The sequence below is a fragment of the Mesoplodon mirus genome (genome assembly GCF_964341445.2).
Source record: "Mesoplodon mirus genome assembly, chromosome: X".
NCBI lineage: Eukaryota > Metazoa > Chordata > Mammalia > Artiodactyla > Ziphiidae > Mesoplodon > Mesoplodon mirus.
This window is the reverse complement of record NC_138981.1, coordinates 138,466,963-138,486,483: the sequence shown is the minus strand read 5'-3', so window position 1 is coordinate 138,486,483 and position 19,521 is coordinate 138,466,963. Positions and strand designations below refer to the sequence as shown.

Here is a 19,521-nt window from a genome sequence, read left to right as displayed (position 1 = left end):
ACTAAGACAATGCCAGCGGCCCCTCCCAGGTGGTCTGTGAGCTGGGCAGAAGTGGGCTGGGGCAGAGGGCCGTGGGTGGGAGCCTCCTTAGCAATGACGGAGGCTCAGACGCTGGCCCATGAGGTGGGGGGTCTGGGGACTGTGAACTCTCAGGTAAGCAAAAGACTTCTGGGGGCCCTCAGAGGAAGGTGGTGTTGAGAGAAGCTCCAGGGCTCCAGAAGGCAGGGGCACTAGAAGAGGGGCAGAAATGAACATTCTCCATCCACCCCCTGCTGGAGGTCCACAAGGCCCCAAGAGAAAAGCCCCAGGCTGTCCCCCCTCCCCTGGGCCCATTATTAGCTATTCAAGTGGACCTGTGGCCTTGACTTTTACACAGGGAAGTTTGCCAGAACAGAGCTTGCACATGTTTTAAGGAAAAATCGGTGAAACTCTTAGTAGCAAGCACATCATGAAACCAGCAAAGCAAATGAATGGCTCTTTCCAAACAACTGGCTTGCAAGCAGAGATGGCTGGGCTGCGGGTGGGGCAGGGTGGTATCACACCACCTGCTTAGAAGCTGCATTTGGGTAGAAGGATAATTGACAGCGTGATGAGGATGGGACCATGGGGGAAAGATGACATAGGCCTTGCCTGGGCGCCTCCAGGGAGACTGGGTTGGTGGGTGGAGTCATGCGCCTTTCCAAAATGTGGCTTCCTCTTGTTGGAGCACATCGTGGCCCAGAAGGGCCCAACCTAAGCACTTCCTGGAGCCCACTTTACACTTGGCCTTCCAGGATGGGGCAGCTGACTCCATGGCCGATCTCTGTTTGTTTGCATTTGGGAGGGTCAGGAAGCCAGCAGCCTGTCCTTGTCACCTGCCTTTTCTGAGGCTATGGACACTAGAGAGAAGGCCAGCCACTGGCCACCAAGAAGACTGACCTCCCCACTCCCACGCAGCCCAGAGAGGCTGGCTAATTCTCAAGTCCCAGAAGCCACTTCTGTCACCCCATTCCTGATTCCTAGGGGAGAAGCTCAGGGTCAAGCCAGTCTTCTGCTTCCACTTGGAATTCAGACCCAGGGGAGAGCTCCAGCTGGAGTGGAGGCAGACAACTGGCTGAATGACAGGCCCCTTCTGCCAAGGGACAGCTTAAACTTCCAGGAAAACCAGCCCTCTCTCTCAAGGCACCTCCTTTCCCCTCTAGGCATCCAGCAGGCAGTTGCAGGGGCGGGGAGGGGGCGGGGGGGGCAAGACAGGGGTGTAACTCCAGAGTGTGGAGAAAAGAGGAAGGGAAGAACTGATAAACCAAGCTTTGACGAAATAAGTCAAGGAAGACCAATGCCATTGAACATATATTTATTGAAATCTACTCGATGCAAGGCACTGTGCTAGATCTGGAAGGGGAATCAGACATGAAGGGTCACCCCTGTCTTCTAAGAGCTCACAATCTAATGGGTGGGGGATGGGTGGGGAGGGAGAAGCTCTAGTGCAAAGCTGATTATAGTAAGTGCCATAAAACAGACAAGTTAAGGAGACTGGGGAGGAATGAGAAAATAGTGCCAACAACCAAAATACAAACTGGGGCAGGACATTGCTGTTCTCAGATCTGCAAGGAATGCTGAAGGCCATTTTTGTTTAAAGAGACCATTTCTACTTTTGAAAATAAACACCCAACTGATGCAATGAGAACTACACAACGTAAGTATTCTAGTCATACAGAAGTTATCAATTCCCCAATCTGACGGATTTGCTACAAGTAGCGAGACACTTCCAAAATAAAGAACAGGGTGGGCGGTGACTTAAACTCATTTCCTGGGGCAAACATGGGGTCAGTACAGGAACAGTGCCCAGACAGAAAAGCATTGGTCAAACTCACTGAGACTAGGAGGCATAGATTTGCACCCACCCTAGCAAACAGAATACAGTATCACATTTAAAACAGGTGTTTACGACAGTCAGGTGGGCCTTGGGCCAGGAACGAGGGCCAGGTAGGACATGAGGAAAGCGAGCCGTGTTATTCTTCTCAGGAAGCAGCCAAATGGGACAATGCAACTGCTCTTGACAGATTGCAAAAAGCAGAGACCCACTCAAGCTGGCTTAGGTCAAGGGGTCTATGGCAGGGACACAAGTGGACCAGTGAGGGCAGTTGCCAGAGATCCCAGAAGGTAACCCAGTCAGGCCTCCCTTGCGGTGCTGGGGTTGAGGCTGCTCTGGGGGTGCCCAGCCGGAGCCCATAGATCTTCAAGCTGGTGCTGCCCATGGGGGCAACTCCTCTAAATCCCAGGTGGCTCCCTCTTTCTTCCAGCACCAACTAGAAACTTCTCTCTCAGTTTCCTTGTTTGTACTTCACAGTTGGAGAACCCGAAAGGTCTGGTCCGTGTCTCCAGCGCTGTGGACCGGTTGCTGCCTTTGAGTCAGGTGCTCAGTTCTGGTTGAATTAATGTGGCCTAGACAGGGTGGGGGCCACATGGCACACAATGGGGCTGGAGCCCCAGGCACGTGGAATGCAACCCCATGCAAGAGAGACAGACGCCCACCGTAACCGGGTGGGGCTCAGTCTGGAATGACACAAGTAATGGGTATGACACAACTAATCCACACAGTTAATCTTATTAAGCAGCAAAAGTGGTAAACAGTTACTTTCTTTTGAAAATTTCAGCAAGTATTCAAAACTTTAATAAAAGCAATGGAGGGTTTCTTTCAGAATATAAGAAAAGGGCCTATTTCGAAGGAGAGCCAGCGTTCTATATAACCCACCTGCTCTCCATTTGCCTTGCAAAAGGAATATGTGTGATTAGAAAGAAAAATGAAATGAGGTAGATACACAAATGCATAGACAAGCACACACGACAGCAAGTCTCATCACGTTTTGCATCTGACGTAGCAGTAGACCTAGAGAGTCCAAGGAAATCCACCCCCCAGGGACCAGAGGCAAACACTTGAACTCGGTGCAACTACAGGACACACATTAAAGCCACAGAGAGAGCACGGACTACACCTGCAAACAGAGTGACGGAAAAGACGTGTTCACTCTGGCAGACGGTTTGTTCGAGAGAAAATCATAGAACCAAGAATGGAACAAAGGAAAGAAGGGCATGACGGGATGCCAAGATGCCGTGCCCTGGCTGGGGACAAGTGCAGCGGTGACGGCGACACTAAGTTCTGAGTTAATACTCCATCTGGATCCTTCATAAAACCCGGGCAAGACATGGCAAGGTACTTCCAGGTTAAGGTGCCAGACTTGCCCCGCCGTGGACGCCAACATTCCTTACCAAATAACAGTTGTAGCAAATACGTCATAACAGCTTGAAAAGAGAAAACTCATGAGAGAAGGAAGTAGTGATTTCACACACAGATTCACAACTACTGCAAGAACTGAGGCCCCCAGAGCGGAAAGAATCACTATGCAACAAGTGCTGTGAGCTTCTCTCCAGCCCAGGGGTCAGGATGGAGACGTCACAGAGAGCCACTGGCATGGCCTGGGGGCCATTCCAGAGTACCTTCTGGCTAAGGTCACAAGGGTCACTGTGGGACCCTGCTTCCTAGCCTCTACCCCAGGCACAGCTGCTGGGAAGTCACACTACAGCCCTGGTGAGGCCAGCTTCTATCTGTGGGCTCTGCAGGCCACTGGAGGAGCCAGGTTCCTGGCCAGCCCTTGCTGCTAAAAGTGACAGGCCAGCCCCAGGATGACCAACTTCTACTTTTATGCCACATGGGCCGTCGTCAGAAGGGCATCGTTGCCCTCCAAACCCTTGTTGTGCTGCCCCTCCTGGGCAAGGCTGTTACAAGTCACAGCCCAGGCCTGGTGTGGCCATCAGTGGGGCACGGTTCGTCTCCGAGCCTTTGCTCTGTCGCCCCTCTTAGGTGTGGCTGCAGGAGGTGACGTCAGAACACATGGGTGAATTTCCCCTAGTTGCAAAAAGCAGAAGCCACCAAACCGACCTCTTTCTAGTTCCAGAATCACTCGCTAGGAGGATGCCATCCATGTGACAGTGTCAGTCGGGTAAGTTTTCTTGTGTTTTAGATGTCTCTTGGGTGGATCTGCTGCTCAGGCACTGAATCCACGCTGAGCATGGCCAAGGCTCCCAGGAGCTGGAAGGTTGGCCAGCTGTTGCCAAGACCAAGTTCGGACCACCCCATTGATCTAGGTGAGGCCCAGCCCTGCTGCTGAAGGTTAGGGCTATACTGAGGAACAGTCAGAGTGTGCTGGCCAATCCGAGATGGATATTCCTCTCGAGTGCCTGAGTGGCCAGGTTGGATAGTCAAGTACCGCCCACAGACATGCAGAGTCTGCATCTTGGATGAGGAGTGAGCCTGTGTCTCCGGCCCATTTCCATCCAGCCTGCCCACCTGGAGCATCCACCTTCTGGTGGGGCAGGGTTTTCAACTTTTCATTTGTAATTCAAATTCTAGAAGAAAATGTCATCATCTCTAACTACTGAAGCAATGGAAGTTAAGACTTAACTGACAACAATGAACGTTTGGATACGTAAAAATCAAAAGCTTACACAACAAAAATGTAATAAAACTGCTACAAAGAGCAAAGCAAAAAAACTGGAAAAGAGATCATCACAATCGATACAGAAAGAGCTGCTGTATAAAGTCAATATATCCAAAGGTAACTTGGTAACTGGTCAAAGGAGATGAACGTACTCTGCATGCAAGAAAACGGAAACAGTATTTTAAGTCATCACGTGAGAGAAAGAAGATGAGACTAGGAGTCAGGAGGCCTGGGTCCATCCTCAGTTTGGGTACTAATGAGTCATAGAACAACAGCAATAACCATGGTGATGATGGCAGATGACTTCACTGAGTGTGTACCTCCGTGCCAGGCACGGCATCGCAGTCATTGCGATAACCTTAGGAGGTAGTCCTGTGATCATCCTCATTTTACAGAGGTGGAAACGGAGGATTGGAGAAGTACCATCTAGGTCCCATATGAGAGGCTATCGTTCCCGAAAAGGAGGCGTCACCTTACACTTGAGTCCTTGCGACGTCCCTGTTATTACGGGGATGCTCTCTCAACTACTTGATTTTGAACAAAACAGTGCTGTTTGAGGACAAGACCCATTAGCCTGAAACAAATCCCATTCGATGCTAGCTTTGGATATGACTGGGAGTCACCAGATTGAATTGGTTTAAGAAAAAAGGACACAAAAGAAATTTAACTCAGATTTAGTACTTCTTCTTAAGAGTACGACCTCACAATGACAAGTGTTCGATGCTTTAAAAAAGCCTTTTAAAGGTCATTTAAAAAAAGAAAAACCTTAAGTGGTTGCATTGTACAGCTACAGAATAAATTTAAAAATGACAACAATCATTCTAATGTTACATGAACCTGTACTTATGGCTTGGGAGGCGATTTCTAGTGAGACCCTTGTACAGGGATTGTCACAGTGCTATGTGGCACATAGCTCGGATGGATGGAAGTCATTGGGTGTGTGCTTTGAAAATGATGACTCCAAAGGGTCTCTGAGGTTGGTGAAGATGGTGAGGTTAGAAATGCATATGAGGAATTAGGATAAAATGATCTCATGGAGTGGAGCTAGGGCAAAAAGGAATCTTCTCTAAATTAATATATTATTCTATATAATATGTGATTTACAATATGTATGTAGAACTAAATTAATAAATTAAATATCATAAGACATTTGATTATTCTATTTACAACCCTAAAAATTTATAAATTCAAGTAGGCCAAAAAAGTTTGGGGCTATCGATCTTCTGTTGGGGAAAGTCGGGGTAACATTCTACGGACACCAACATTGAATAGCTCTGGGTCTCAGTTTCCTTGAAGGGGGAGCTTGCAGGAGAGGACCAAGCATCCCGAGCTCCACCCCCACATCTGGGTTTCTCTTCTCTCGTTCTCCAATTCAAGGCCTGTGCATTTAAATACCTTGAAGGTACTCGATTCCAGTTGAACCAGCCAAAACTCAATCAAAATGGTAGAAGCTACTCTCGATAGGCAAGATGGGAAACACAAACACTTATAAATTGCTGGTGGCAGTATAAATTGGTTTCAACCTCTCTGAAGAGAAAATATGTAAGCGCTACAAAACTGTTCATCTCCTTTGACTCTGCCCTCCCCCTCTAGGGCCCCGGGCCCCGAGGGAATCCGCTGCCGGCCACGGGGCCGCGGGCCTTCCCTACTCGCGGTGGGTCGGTTGATGCTTCTGCAGCGCCGACCGCCTCTTGAACACGCGGCCACACTCGCTGCACTCGCAGCGTCTTGCTCCGCTGTGGGTCCTCCGATGGCGACTCAGGCCGGAGCTCCGGCGGAAGGCCTTCCCGCATTTGTCGCACTCGTAGGGTTTCAGTCCGCTGTGGATGCGCCGGTGTTTGATCAGGTCGGAGGGCCCCCGGAAGGCCTTGCCGCAGTCGCCACACGCGTAGGGCCGCTCGCCGGTGTGGATGCGCTGGTGCTCCAGGAGGCTGGAGCTCTGTCGGAAGGCCTTCCCGCACTGGCTGCACTCGTACGGCTTCTCGCCCGTGTGGATCCGCCGATGCTTGGTGAGCTCTGAGCTCCTCCGGAAGAGCTTGCCACAGTGGGGGCAGCCGTAGGGCTTGGCCCCGCTGTGGATGCGCTGGTGCTCGGCCAGGCCGTTGACCCCTCGGAAGGACTTGCCGCAGTCGTCGCAGTCGAAGGGCAGGTGGCCCGTGTGCATCCGCTGGTGCTTGAGAAACTCCTGGCGATCCAGGAAATCCCTGCTACACGTCTTGCAGGCAAAGGGCTTCTCCGAAGTGTGCAGCTTCTGGTGGCGGAAGAGGTGGGTGTTGACCTTGAAGGAGCGCCCGCATTCCTCGCAGTCAAAGGGCTTCTCTCGGCTGTGGACGCGCAGATGCTGACTGAGGCCTGCGTTCTTCTTGAACCTTTTCCCACATTCTTCACACTCGAAGGGCTTTGCCTCCCTCTCCATTTGCTCTCTCTTCTCCATGGCCTCATCAAGGGCCCGGCTGGGGCCCGGCCGGGGCTCTGCCGCCACATGACTCTTCCGGTGCTCGTTGAACTCAGACGCCCCCCGAAAGACCTGCCCGCAATCGCCGCACTCCCAGCCCTTTTCCTCACTGTGAATTCGCTGGTGCTGCACGAGGAGGACCTTAAGCCGAAAGGCATCCCCACACTCTTTACATGCAAAATGATGTTCTACAGGTAGATTCTGGGGGCTCCCTCCCCTCCCCTCAGAGTCCCTGTTCTGTTTGACCTCAGGGCTGTGCTCACTGGCCGTCGGGGAGCTCGTGGACGCCATCTCCTGTGACTGGGCGACTTCACCCATCCTTGGCGGTTGGGTCACCCAGATGCTTTCTGAAATGAAAACCACAAGACACTGCAGTCCGCCGAGGCGGAAAGAAGGAGGTTACTCTCCTTCGTCAACAATCACTTTCCTCCTTAGACCGCTGCCAAGCACCGGGCCTGGAGGCCACCGGGGCAGGATGGTGGTTCCCCACCCAGCTGGAAACAAGCGCGGTAGATGGAAGGGGCATAAGGGCCTGATTGCTGGATGCTCCCTGTCAAGGTGATTGAGGGGCAGGCACACCATTCCCATCCCAAAGGCTCACCTGGGCCTCCCCAACGATGCCCTGGCATTTCTTCAGGTTTCTTTTTTACTCACCTGAATGCTCAGCTCAGTCCACGTGAGGGGATGGGTCTGACTTGCACCAGGTGAGAGACCAAGTCAGGATTCAAAACAGGAACTCCTGCTTGCGGAAAAGGAAACAAGCTATGGCAGCATCCAGAGATGACATCAGGATGGCGTAGGAACGGTTCAGGGCCTTTGAAGGGGAAAGCCTTTCAATCCCCAAAGTCTGGGTTGGCTGTTCCCTTAGTCAAGTCATTCATCCATTTAAAATGCCTTTCCCAACAGTCGGCTCCTTCCAGGGGCTGTGGATGAAGCAGGCTCTGGGCCCATCTGGGTGGAGTACCAGTTTGTCTTCCTGAGGAGCTGATCCTCCCTTTTCCCCATCCTCCCTCCTCCAGGTCTGCACATTGAACTTGGGGTTCTTCCATAACTGTCAAAGCTGACCCCTGGCAGTCTCTCCTCCGAAGAAGCCTCCCCACCTCACCACGTGCAGCCCCTGATGGTGCAAAGGAGCTTGCTACGTCAACGTCTCTCAACAGTAAACTACAGTAAAGTTGCCATGAAATTTATATAATTTGTGGGTTAAAAAAGCATTTAACTAGGTGGCATAGGAAGGGTGGGAGGGAGGGAGACGCAAGAGGGAAGAGATGTGGGGATATATGTATATGTATAAGTGATTCACTTTGTTATACAGCAGAAACTAACACACCATTGTAAAGCAATTATACTCCAATAAAGATGTTAAAAAAGTATTTAATTATAGTGGCTAGTTTGTTCTAATTTCTTTCCCAGTGAAAGACTGAGGGGGCTTCTTTCCATGCCATTAGGAGTTGGGAGGGACACCTGCTACTTTGAGATGTAGGGTGTAACAGACCCTCTGTATTTCCTCACAGCCCATTCCCAGGGAGCATAAGCCCCTGGAAGGTGAGCTTGTGTAACGCTATGCCAGGTGCCCCTTATCCTACTCCCAGCTTTGTAGGACCATGAAGCTGGTGGCAAAGCCTGTGGAAGGGCTGGGGGCATCCTTACCCACAGAGGTCACATTCCTTCAATATGCCGGTGTCCTCTGCTCAGGATCCAGCCTCAGCCACTCCCTTTGAGGAGGTATTGTGCCACGTCATCAAACGTCACCGGATCCTGAAAGAATTCCCAGGGATAATCTGTCCTTCCATCCACTCTAGAATGAGGCAAGGGCAGTGCCACTAACCCCAGGGATGAGAGGTGAGAGTCTGAAGTGAGCGTGCATTGCTAACATGGAAATATAACTACAAGCCTCAAGAAGTGCTAGAAAGAGAATCTGACCATGTGCCAAGAGACCTGGGCCGTGGCCCTGGCTTCCACTGTCCTCCCAAGGGACTTCAGTTCAATCATTTCCTGGACTGAAATGCAGCTCCCCCATCAGTACGATGGGAATTACAAGCCCAGCAGGCAACCATTCCTTGGCAGACTCTGGGGAGAGAAGCAGAGAGAGGGAGGGAAGGCAGCAGCTGGGGTTCAGGCCCTGCTGTGTGTCATGCTGGGGCAAAAGGCAGAGTCCAAGGCCAGAATCAGGGAGCAGTGACAGATTCCCAAGCCAGACTGAAGGAAGCACAGCTCACCTGGGCCTCCAGCACCCCAAGGGGGCCTGCCAGGACTTGGTTTCCCAGGAATCCATCTTGGGGAAGGGCAAGACCCTGTGGGGCAGGCAGAGCTAAGGAAAGTGAAAAGAGCCGTGAGTGACAGCAGCCCTGCCTCTGGGTCCCGTGGGATGAGACTGGTGATTTCCTTTTCCCCTGTTTTAAATTTTCTTGAGTCTTCTCTCGCACAGAGGCTGAATGACAAGCCAGAGCACGGATATACCTAACAAAATGCATCCCAAACAGTGGGGAAAGTGGGCTGGCAGAGAATTGATACAGGCAGGCCAGAGGGAACCCAGACAAGACAAATGAATGTTAGCCCAGGCACAGGCAGAAGACAAACTCAGACCAACAGCCAGTGGCAGGGAGACTGGCCCTCAGAGACAGGTCGGCCACAGGCCTCATAGCAGTAGGCCTTGTAGAGTTCAATGCTCACACTGCACAGGAAGGAAGCATCCCCAAAAGAACATCAGAAGAAATAACTAGGAAGTGAGAGATCCTTCTCAACTTTGTAGGGGCAACAAAAAAAACAGACTGGGCTACTGGAGGGAAGACACATAACAGAGCAGGAGCCAGGGCTTCCTGACTAGCAGTAAGGCCCTCTAAAGGCCACACTCCACCCCACCGAAACAATTCACCAGGTGACGGCTTGCAGACAACAATGTTTCTGTGATATATTTGACAAAATGAAAAGTTGAACAAAATACCTGGAAAAAGACACCTCCAAAAAAAAAAAAAAGATCTTCAAAGACTAAGTTGCTAAATAAAGGATCTGAACCACATGTATCAGTTGCCTTTTGTCTTTTGGATCCCACCACAGGTGTGCATGCATCCCAGGCCTCCCACTTCAGTGAGTTCACAGAAACAGGAACACAGTTTCTATTCTGATGTCAGGTCAACTCGGTTCACAGTTACATGAAAAGGAAGCATTTTTACACTAGCTCAAGGAGTACCGAACCCAGATACTCCAGAAATACTTTTACGTAAAATTAGATGTTATATTAAAAGGGTTAGACAGAGACTTCCACTTTGATGGAGTAACAAGGAGCAGATTTAATGTCGTGCCATAAATAAGTAGAAAACTGGAGAAAATAGATGTGAAACAACAGTGTTTAGATATTGGACAGCAGGCAGCACAGGATCATGATCCTTGAGAGAAGAGAACAAATGAGGTGAGCTTTATCAGGGTCCCAGATCTCTTCCTGGAAGCAATTTCCAGATTGAGAGTATAGGGAAGGGGGACCCAAACAGAGCTTGGTGGCCAGCGTTCAGGGAAGCTGAGGCAGACCAGCGTTCAGGGAAGCTGAGGCAGAACAGAGTTCCAGAAAGGAGGGAGCTATACAGAAAAGAGCTCCAAAAAATCTGTACGAGGCTCCCCTTTAGTCTTTCTTAACTACTAAGCCATGCATGCATAGAGTGAAACTCCCAAAGACTAGGAAAAGAATGACCAGGGAGCTGTAAGTTCAACAATTCCTAGGACACACAAAGGTAGGGAGATGTTCAGGGTCTAACCAACCAGAGCAGGGAGTCCTCAGTGATCACGTGGGGTAGTCAGTAGAGAATCAGAGGGGCCATACCTTAGTAGTAGGACTGATCTATCCCTGGAGCCACAGCTACCCTGGATCTGCTCTAGAAAAACTTGAAATTAGGCCTTGAAGGGATGCAACTATTCCACAAATAACTACCTCCCAAAACAAAGTCCAACAATTTTCACAGTGAAACAACAAAATCCAGACACTCAACAACATAATCTCTACAATGTTCAACATCCAATAAAAAATTAAGTAAATGCCAAGAAGCAGGAAAATGTGACTCATGGAAAGGAAAATAATGTCAACAGAAACACTCAGAAATGATCACTGACATGACAGAACTCACAGACAAGGATAACAGCTAGTTTAACAATGTATAACTATTTAAAGAAAAACAGGAACATAATGAAAGAAATGGATGATATAACAAGAACCAAATGGGACTTATTGAGGTGAAAACTGTAATATTTAAAATGAGAATTTCATTGGATGTGATTAACAGCAGATTAGACACAGCCCTCTCCCCCCCACAAAATTAGAAAATTTGAAGACACAGCAATAGAAATTATCCCAAATTTAGATCAGAATGAAAAACATATTTAAAAAACAGAGTCTCAGTGACTTGAGGATAACAGAAAGTGGTCTAATACATATGTAACTGCAATCTGAGAAGATGAGGAAAAGGAGGAGGGAGATGAAAGTATAATTGAAGAAATAATGGTTAAAGTGTATTGTTTTCTAAATTTGATGAAACCTAGATCCAAGAAGCCCAATTACCCCCTAGCAAGTCTAAACAAACAAACAAAAAACAAAACGAAAAAAAACCCCAACAACCCCACACATGTACACTAAGACACATCATAATCATATTGCTGAAAACTAGTGATAAAGAGAAAATCTTAAAGCAGCCAGAGGGAAAAAAGATGTTGTATACAGAGGAGCAAAGATAAGAATGGCTGCTAACTTCTTATCAGAAAATGTGCAAGCCAGAAAACAATTGAATGACATTTTTAAAGTGCTAAAGGAAAAAAAAAACATGTCAACTGAGACTTCTATATTCAGGGAAAGTATCCTTCAAAAATAAAGGCAAAATAAAAACTTTTTTAGACAGAGAAAAGCTGGAAGAATCTGTCACCAGCAGACCTGTACTACAAGATATATTAAAGAAAGTTCTTCAGGTGAAGGGAAATGATACCAGATGGAAACTTGGATCACAAAGGAATGAAGAACATCAGGAATGTAAATATGTGCAGAAATATAAACACTTTTACCTCTCTCATTTTTAAATCTTTAAGAGATAATTGAACATTTAAAGCAAAAATAATAAGGTAGTGCAGGGTTTATAACATATGTAGAAATAAAATGTACGACTGTGTGCTTTACAAAGCCCTCCAAGACCCTGATGCATGTCAGTAGTGGAGATAAAATATCGTTCTAAAAAATAATCCAAAAGAAGAAAGGTAAAAAATACAGAGGAAAAAGAATGTATGGGGCAAATGGAAATAAATACCAAGAGGCAAATATAAACACAACCATATGGATAGTTAAATTAAATATAAATGGACTAAACACACCAGTTAATAGGCAGAGATCATCAGATTGTATTTTTTTTAAATGAGACTCAACTATATGCTGTCAACAAGAAACTTTAAATATAAAGAGTTTAAATGTAAAGACAGAGATAGGTTAAAAGTAAAAGGATGGAAAACAATATACTATAACCAACAGGAAGAGTCTCAATAATCCCAACATCATAAAAACATGAGGGAGACCTTTCTGAAGAATCCTAGAACTCAGAGCAGGAAGAAAACTGGAGAGCTTAAGTATAAAATCAATCGGTGGTAAGAGACAAGAAAAAAAACAGAAAAAATTTAAAAAATAAATGAAAATGAAAAAAAATCAACAGGTGGCCAATGCAGAATGACACACAGCAGATTACAAAAATTTGAATCCTCCTTCAAAGAAGATTATAGACAGACAGTAACTGTTTATTAAAAAATCCAAAGAGTGTAGGGGAAGGGGAGAGAATGGTATATATTTATGTTTTAGGAGAAAAAAGGAATAAACTGAGAGTGACTCACAGTGAATGAGCACATCGAGACTGCAATGTGCACCACCCTGGGGTAGAGTCCAGGTCTAGAAAGGTCTTCTGCTTTCTGTTTCTGTAATGAATTTTTAGTAACCAAACTGCATTTCTTTGGTAGTCAGAAAGAAACAACAAATTTAAAAGATTTCAGTTGACTTTGGATAAGAAAGATGCTCAGCATGCGAGAGGACAGGGCTAATGCCAAGGAGACAACAGGGAACTGCCCCTGAAGCTGGGCAACATCCCGAGGTGCCCACACAGGCAAGGCAGGCACAGCAGAGCAGGGCTGGCAGGAATATGTGGGCACTCCTAGAAAGCTTAGAGGCAGGTCCATGGGGTTGTCACTTCCTGGGATCATCCCCCCAAGTTATCGGAACCATGACAGGTGTGAGCAGAAGGCCTTCTTTGGCCCCAGTGTCCACGGAAGCTCTATTTCCATCTTTAAGTTGCTGCCAGCACAGGTGCTCCCCAGTGTGTGAGGGAAGCCCCAGGTGCCCAGCAGCCAAGCCCTCTGTATCCCACTGTCACCTGGGCAGGGCACCCTCGGAGCAGTTGGATTCTTCCTGTTACACATTTGATGTCTGGTTTGACTTTGGCTTCCAATACAAAATGAACTGGTCATAGATTACTTATACAATTCATTCTAAAAAATTCACTTCCAATTGACATTGAGGTTTTGTTATCAAGTGGAATGGAGAGGAGAGCATCGCACCTTCGCCTCCTGAGGAAGACGGTCTGTTACAAGCCTCGTCTCACCACCCTCAGGCCGGAGACCTAAGGCCTTAACCCCCTCCAAGTCCCTGGCTGAGCCCACCACACCCATATCCTGCACCCCATGTCTCAGTCATTCCTTCCAGACCCTCGGCCTTCAACCTGTCATAAACACGCCAAGGCAATACCCCTGAGGGCCTCTGAACCTGCCTCAGGTGGCTCCTTTGAAGAATTCGGGCCTCACTCAAGTGTCACCTCCTCCAAATGACTTCACTCTCCAGCCCCGTCACGGTTTACTTATAACACTTTTCACTACCTAAAACGTATCCTCCGAAATTGCTTGTTTTTACCTGATTCTCCCTGGGGGAAATGTCACCTCTGACAGGACAGGGCCCTTCTCTTTCTTGGTCACCCCCGAATCCCCAGCATCTGCAGCAGCTCCTAACACTCAGTGGGCATGTGAGAAATTGTGGGCGGAGGGGTGTGTTAAATGCATCAAACTTCCATTAACAGAGCACCTACTATGCGTTTGGCACTGTGCTTCTCCCTTCACATATCGCCACCTATAGTCATTCCCGCCTCCATTTTACAGAGAAGGAAGACACGGATCTGAGAGGTGAACTAACTTGCCTAAGGTCTAGCTCCCAAGATTTGAGACATTTCAAACCACACCAGAAAAGAGAGAAGTAATATGCCACCAGGTAATATCTAACACCAGGCCTTATCCAAAGGCCATGCAGCCATTGAGTGTCCTTGAAGCCTAATGGTGCGTATGGGTTTAGGGGACTGGCTTTAAATTCTCCCATGAACATGCCATGACAGACCTTCCCTGCGCAACAGATACACATGTCATTCTCTCTCACTCACAGTTTTTCCAAGCCACCCATGTTTAATTGAGCAGGTCCTCCTGAAGTGTTCCCACCAAAGTGTTTTCACTTAATTGGCATGATTAACTGTTGAAGTCCTGGAGCCACAACCCCCAAGTGAATTGTTAATTATCCTTTAATTCCTGTGTAGCAACAGGACTGGCCCTTCCTGTACCAGGCTTGCCCAGGGGACTTAACCCAAGTGCACTTCAGATCACTACCCACAGTGACAGAACCCATGGACACACAGAGAACATTTCGAAGGTGCTCATAAAAATGGGAGGGAAAAAGTGAGCCCTGCTTTCACAAAAGGAAGCTAAACTCTGCACAAAGAACAAGGTATATCGGGTAAAAGCTTTATGAGACGCAAAGGAAGATCATTAAAAAAGATAATACACATTAATTCCACTGCAGTTAAAAATAAAATCATCATCAATCCTGAAAACAATCTGATAATTCAGAAGCCGGATTGCCCAACTGCTCCACTTTAAAATGGTGGAACTAATCTGGAAAAGAAACTGCACTCTGTGACAAAAGTGACACATACAGGTGTCTACTGCCTTCCAAAAGTCGACCTTGGGAGATCAAGGTCAAAGCAATTCCAGGCACAATATGAAAACCATTGTAGTGCACCCGATGGATACAGAGGGTGATCCTGATCTTGAATGTGAGGCACTTTCACTCACCATGCAAAAGCATGCCCCAAATCTTGTAAGTGCACTTCTTCACCCAACCAGGAAAAGGAAGTTGGTAGAAAGACTATGGGAAAACAAATCTTTGCCTCTTAATATAAATATTATCTTCCTTCTTTAAGTGGGATCTGAAGTATATAGTCTAATGACTATATTCTCCCAGAGAGTGAAGGCCCTATCAAGGTTGACTGCGGATTCCACTCTGGACCTAGCCAAGTACCACAGACACTGCAGCTGCTTCACAGACACATTTCTGAAAAATCATGCTTCCTAAAACATGGGAGTTCACGTGAGTGAACAAATGTTCCTGAAATGTGCTTTAGATGGCAATGTAAATTTTAACCAACTTATTTAAATCCAATTTTCCATATTGAATCAGAAACACTGAGAACCAAAACAATCATTTCACTTTGATCTGAAAGAACAGAAGTTAACAGTTGAACCCAGTGGAGACAAAAGCCAACAGTTGTCACAAAAAATAGTGAATAATTAGGTGTATTCTGGTCACCTTTGAGCTCGGGACCCCTCCTTAGGATGTCTGGCTACTAGGAAAGTTCACTTCTGAGCCTAAAAGATCAGTGTTAGACTAATTCCATGGCACAAGTAGCCAAGCAACCTCTTCGGCAGGTGCCATCCTTCCCTGGGCAGGGGGGGCAGGGGAGAGGGAGCAAGGTCACCCAAACTAGATCAATCTGGCAGCTTCCAGAAACTTCAAAGGGGTGCCAGAAACACCTGGACTCCCTGGAGCATCTAGATAAGGACCTGAAACAGAATGTCCTCAGGCCCCAGAAGACAACAGGTGGCTCATGGTATTCATTTCAGTTCTGGGCCAGAGCAAAAACGCCCTGGAGGGAATCTTTATAGGTCACACGAGAGACTGCACTCTCGATCATCTAATTCAGATGGGTTCCTTCAGCTCCCTCTCCCACCCCTAACCCTAACCCTAAATCATCCTATTAATTACCTAGATTCAAAATTCTCCTTACTGGATATCTGTCCTCCCTTGAGTTGTGTTGTTTAGATCGAGAGAACTATCTCTGGGCAAAGATGGTTCAACGACACTGGCATATATAAAAATATAAGTGCTTCCAGAATCAAAAATAATACTTCTCACCATCTTGCATCCCCATGGGGTCTTCTAACAGCATGGCCAGCTTTAAGGCCAGCAGACATGGTCTATAAATATCCAGACTTGCCCCAAAGAGAGATGCAGGGATGGCATCGTGTCTCAGAACAATTCTGAGCGATTAGTCAGGCAGGTAAGATCCCACCTGTTGGACTGAAATAATTTGGGGGGACAGAAGCAGATTTGGGTACTCCTTCCGGGAACATGTCTTTTTGGGTCATGAGTGCTCAACCAAAGGACAGGCTGTGAGACTGAACACACTGTTGAGACCCCAATCCACCTGAGTCAGGCAAGGTTGGGATCCTGAGCCAAGCCCCTGGGCTGGAGCTGGGCTTAGCCTTCAGCAGCTCTCAACCCGTCCCGCCAGGATGTGGCTGCAAAGGCCCCATTTGGGCCCACCCTGTACTTGTGCAAATGCACTGCTACTAGAAGTGAATCCTAAAGGGCCAAAAGAGAGGGTGTTTCACCAGGAAAGTCTGTTTCTCTTGGGATGTTTGTGTCTGTGTGTGCCTTTTTCTGTGTGCGTGGGTGGGAGGCATCTGTCTCCGTCTTCCCTGTTTTCCTCTCTCACTCTGCCTGGGCACCTGTCTCTCTCTGTTTAGGTTTCCATTTTCTTTGCCTTCTATAAAAAGCCAGAAGGTAGACCAGAAGGGGATTTTGTAGTGCTTGTTGTACTTAATTGAGGGAAGGTTTATGTTCCCATTTCCCCAAGAAGACACATGCTCTCTTACTGAAAATCAAAATAAATTTTAAGTATAGCTTCGCTTAAGTCACACTGCCCAGGATATGAACGATTCTAAATGGGGGTGGGGGAATGCTGTGCAAATCCCAAGGGGCCCTGGGCAGTTGGAGAGCCCAGGCAGGGTAGGGCCAGGGTTGGATGGGTGGGTTAGAACCCTGGCCTGGGGTTTGCTAAGAACTCAAGGGACAGAGTAGCTGGTGTAGGTGGGGATGAGAAATCTGCATTTTCAACCAGCACTCAGGAAATTGGGATGCTGATCTGTGCCTGGTTAGCACTGGGCCCGTCTAGAATCTGGAGGCTTCCTCACCTCCAGGGCTCATCAGACAGGACTCTGGCCCATGAGCCTCCTGAATGGGATCCCACCCTCTGTGCTAACTGTCAGCTTTCTGGGAAGAGAATTCACAGTTTCTAGTGATTTTCTAAGGGGTCTCCTCACCCAAAGAAGGCTGAAAATCACTGTTCGATAGGATTCTAAATGTAGATCCTAAGACATTTGGGGGGAATGGATTGGACTGTGTTAGGCACTGTGCAAGCTGCTTCTACTCAAAGGCCCAGGGAAGGAGGGAGGATGGGGGATGGGGTGAGGCAGCATTAGTACCCAGAGGGGGTGCTGTTCTAGCAATCCCATCTGAAATCCTTTGGTAAAAGAAAAATGTCAGGTCTGAGGTTGAAGAGGAAATATTTCACTGACCAAGGAGACTGAAGGGGGCTGGTGGCCCCCAGCTGGGCCAGCGTTGGCTGGAGGGTGTCAGTTGGAACAGGGTGGGACCTCCGGGAAGAGGGCCAGGATTCTGGCGAGGTTGGTGTTTGAAAGGGACCATGGGCTTCGGGCAGCAGGCGACTGTGTAGGGGGGGGATGGAAAAAGACATGTAATTAATCACCCAAATATAGACTAGAGGAGGCAGCAAAGGAGTTTGGGGGGGCACTGGAGCGGGTGATGGTGGCCCCAGAAGGGCGACAGAATAAGCACTGTTCAGATCCAGGGCCTTGAGCTCGTTTTCACCCAGCAAGGGCTGCCCCTCCCCCTCCCTCACAGCATTTGGGCTCTAGGCTGCCCCCCATCCTCCCCAACAAGCTGACGCTCGACCCCCACCCAAAAGGAAAGGAGAGACTCCGCCAGCAGGAAGTCCCCAGTACTGTCCCCAGTACACCTACCCCGCGTCTCTGACTGCTGTTCAGCCCCTCCCCCAGACTGGGGAAAAGCCCTTTAACACCCCCCAACGCCCCCTCCCACTTGGCCTGCTCTGCGCTTGGGGTGGGGGGGGTCCCCTCTTCCCATAGCGACCGGTTCCCATCCCTTAGCGTCACCCCAAAAGCAGCGTAGGCCTCAGCACGTCCAGCGATTCCCGCCCCTAACCGTCGCCCCCTGTCCGCCACGGGAAGGCCTTCCGCCTCTTCGCACCCACCATCCCGGACCCGTCTCCCGCTCCACCTGGCCCCAGGTCCGAGCTGCTTCCCGCGGGAACAGATACGCCCCCCAACAAAGCTTGGCCGCCCCCTGCCCCCCCACCGCACACTTTCTGGAACACTCACCCCAGTCCTGCACACTCTCCTGGGCCGTCCCCTGCACATCCTCCCGAGGCCCAAACGATCACCCGGGACCCGCACATTCATCCGCGACTCCCAGCACATCCTCTGGCGGCCCGCGCGCTCATCCCGGCCCCGCACACCCTCCAGGGCCCCGCACACCCTCCAGGGCTCCGCGCACATCCTCTTGTGGCCCGCACGCTCACCTCGGCCCGGCGGCGGCCAACGCGCGGTCCTTGGCGGAGCGGCGCTGGCGCGGCCCAGGCCCGGCGTGGCAGGAAGCGCCACGGAGCCGCCAGCACCCGGCTGAGCCCAGCAGCTCCACGGCGCGTTTCCGGAGCCACGGGCGCCGCCGTGGGTAGTGGGAGAGCGAGGCCCCACCCTGGCTCCGGCCCCGCCCGGCCCGCCGGTCTCAATTGGCCCGGAGAGGGGGCGGGGCTGGAAGGGGGCGTGGCCTAGCCTGGGGTGGGTGGGTCAGGCCAGACCCCAGGGGAGCTGCGCGGTGGGGACAGGTGCTCGGGTGGAGGCTGGAGGAGTAGAATGAATGTACTAATGAATGAATGAATGAACTAGTGAATGAACCAACAAGCCCACGAAGGAGGGAACGAAGGAATGGAGAGGACCCCTCCCCCTTGGGCGCCTTTAGGACGGGAATATGGGTGGAGGGATGAGAACGGAGGGCGACGCAGAGCAAAGCCAGTCCCCACTGGAGGGGTCAAAGCGCCTCGCTCAGTCACGGAAGGTGTGAGCTCTCGCCGGGCCAGGTACTGAGAATACAGCTGTGAGCAAAACCAGGCTGCATCCCTGCCCTCAGGGGGCGTGCATTTGGCGCCCAAGAGCTCCTGTGAGTTATGTGTTTGTGTGGGGGGGGTGTGCACACGCGCGCGCCCGCGTGCTCGGGTAAAGGTGGAGGGGAAAGTCACTTGAGTTAATTTCAAAATGGCAGGTCATACTAAGAAGAGAAAAGAACAGGATTCTTGGATCGGGGGTGCTGCAAGTAGTGACAGCCACTTCCAGAGGAATTTCTGCCAGTCAACAAAGATCTAGGAAGCTGCTGCACCCTGCAGT

At 49.4% G+C, this 19,521-nt stretch overlaps 1 protein-coding gene across 7 annotated transcripts; it reads right to left on the bottom strand.

The window, feature by feature from the left end:
* Positions 1–1,323: 1,323 nt before the first annotated feature.
* On the bottom strand, positions 1,324–18,772 carry ZNF275 (zinc finger protein 275). Of its 7 annotated transcripts, XM_082610098.1 has the most exons (7): positions 18,660–18,772; positions 17,617–17,766; positions 12,784–12,864; positions 9,153–9,244; positions 8,584–8,691; positions 7,588–7,672; positions 1,324–7,280 (listed from the first exon to the last, which is right to left on the bottom strand). In XM_082610098.1, the coding sequence occupies exon 7, from the start codon at positions 7,249–7,251 to the stop codon at positions 6,124–6,126; it is 1,128 nt and encodes a 375-aa protein (XP_082466224.1). In that variant the 5' UTR covers positions 7,252–7,280; positions 7,588–7,672; positions 8,584–8,691; positions 9,153–9,244; positions 12,784–12,864; positions 17,617–17,766; positions 18,660–18,772; the 3' UTR covers positions 1,324–6,123. The 7 variants fall into 7 exon arrangements, with proteins under 7 accessions (XP_082466224.1, XP_082466222.1, XP_082466223.1 ...); XM_082610096.1 differs by lacking the exon at positions 12,784–12,864; XM_082610097.1 differs by lacking the exons at positions 12,784–12,864; positions 18,660–18,772 and adding an exon at positions 18,460–18,645.
* Positions 18,773–19,521: the final 749 nt, after the last annotated feature.

What these genes read in the sequence shown, in the direction of transcription:
- ZNF275 (XM_082610098.1), bottom strand. Translation starts at nt 7,251, where the DNA reads ATGGGTGAAGTCGCCCAGTCACAGGAGATGGCGTCCACGAGCTCCCCG.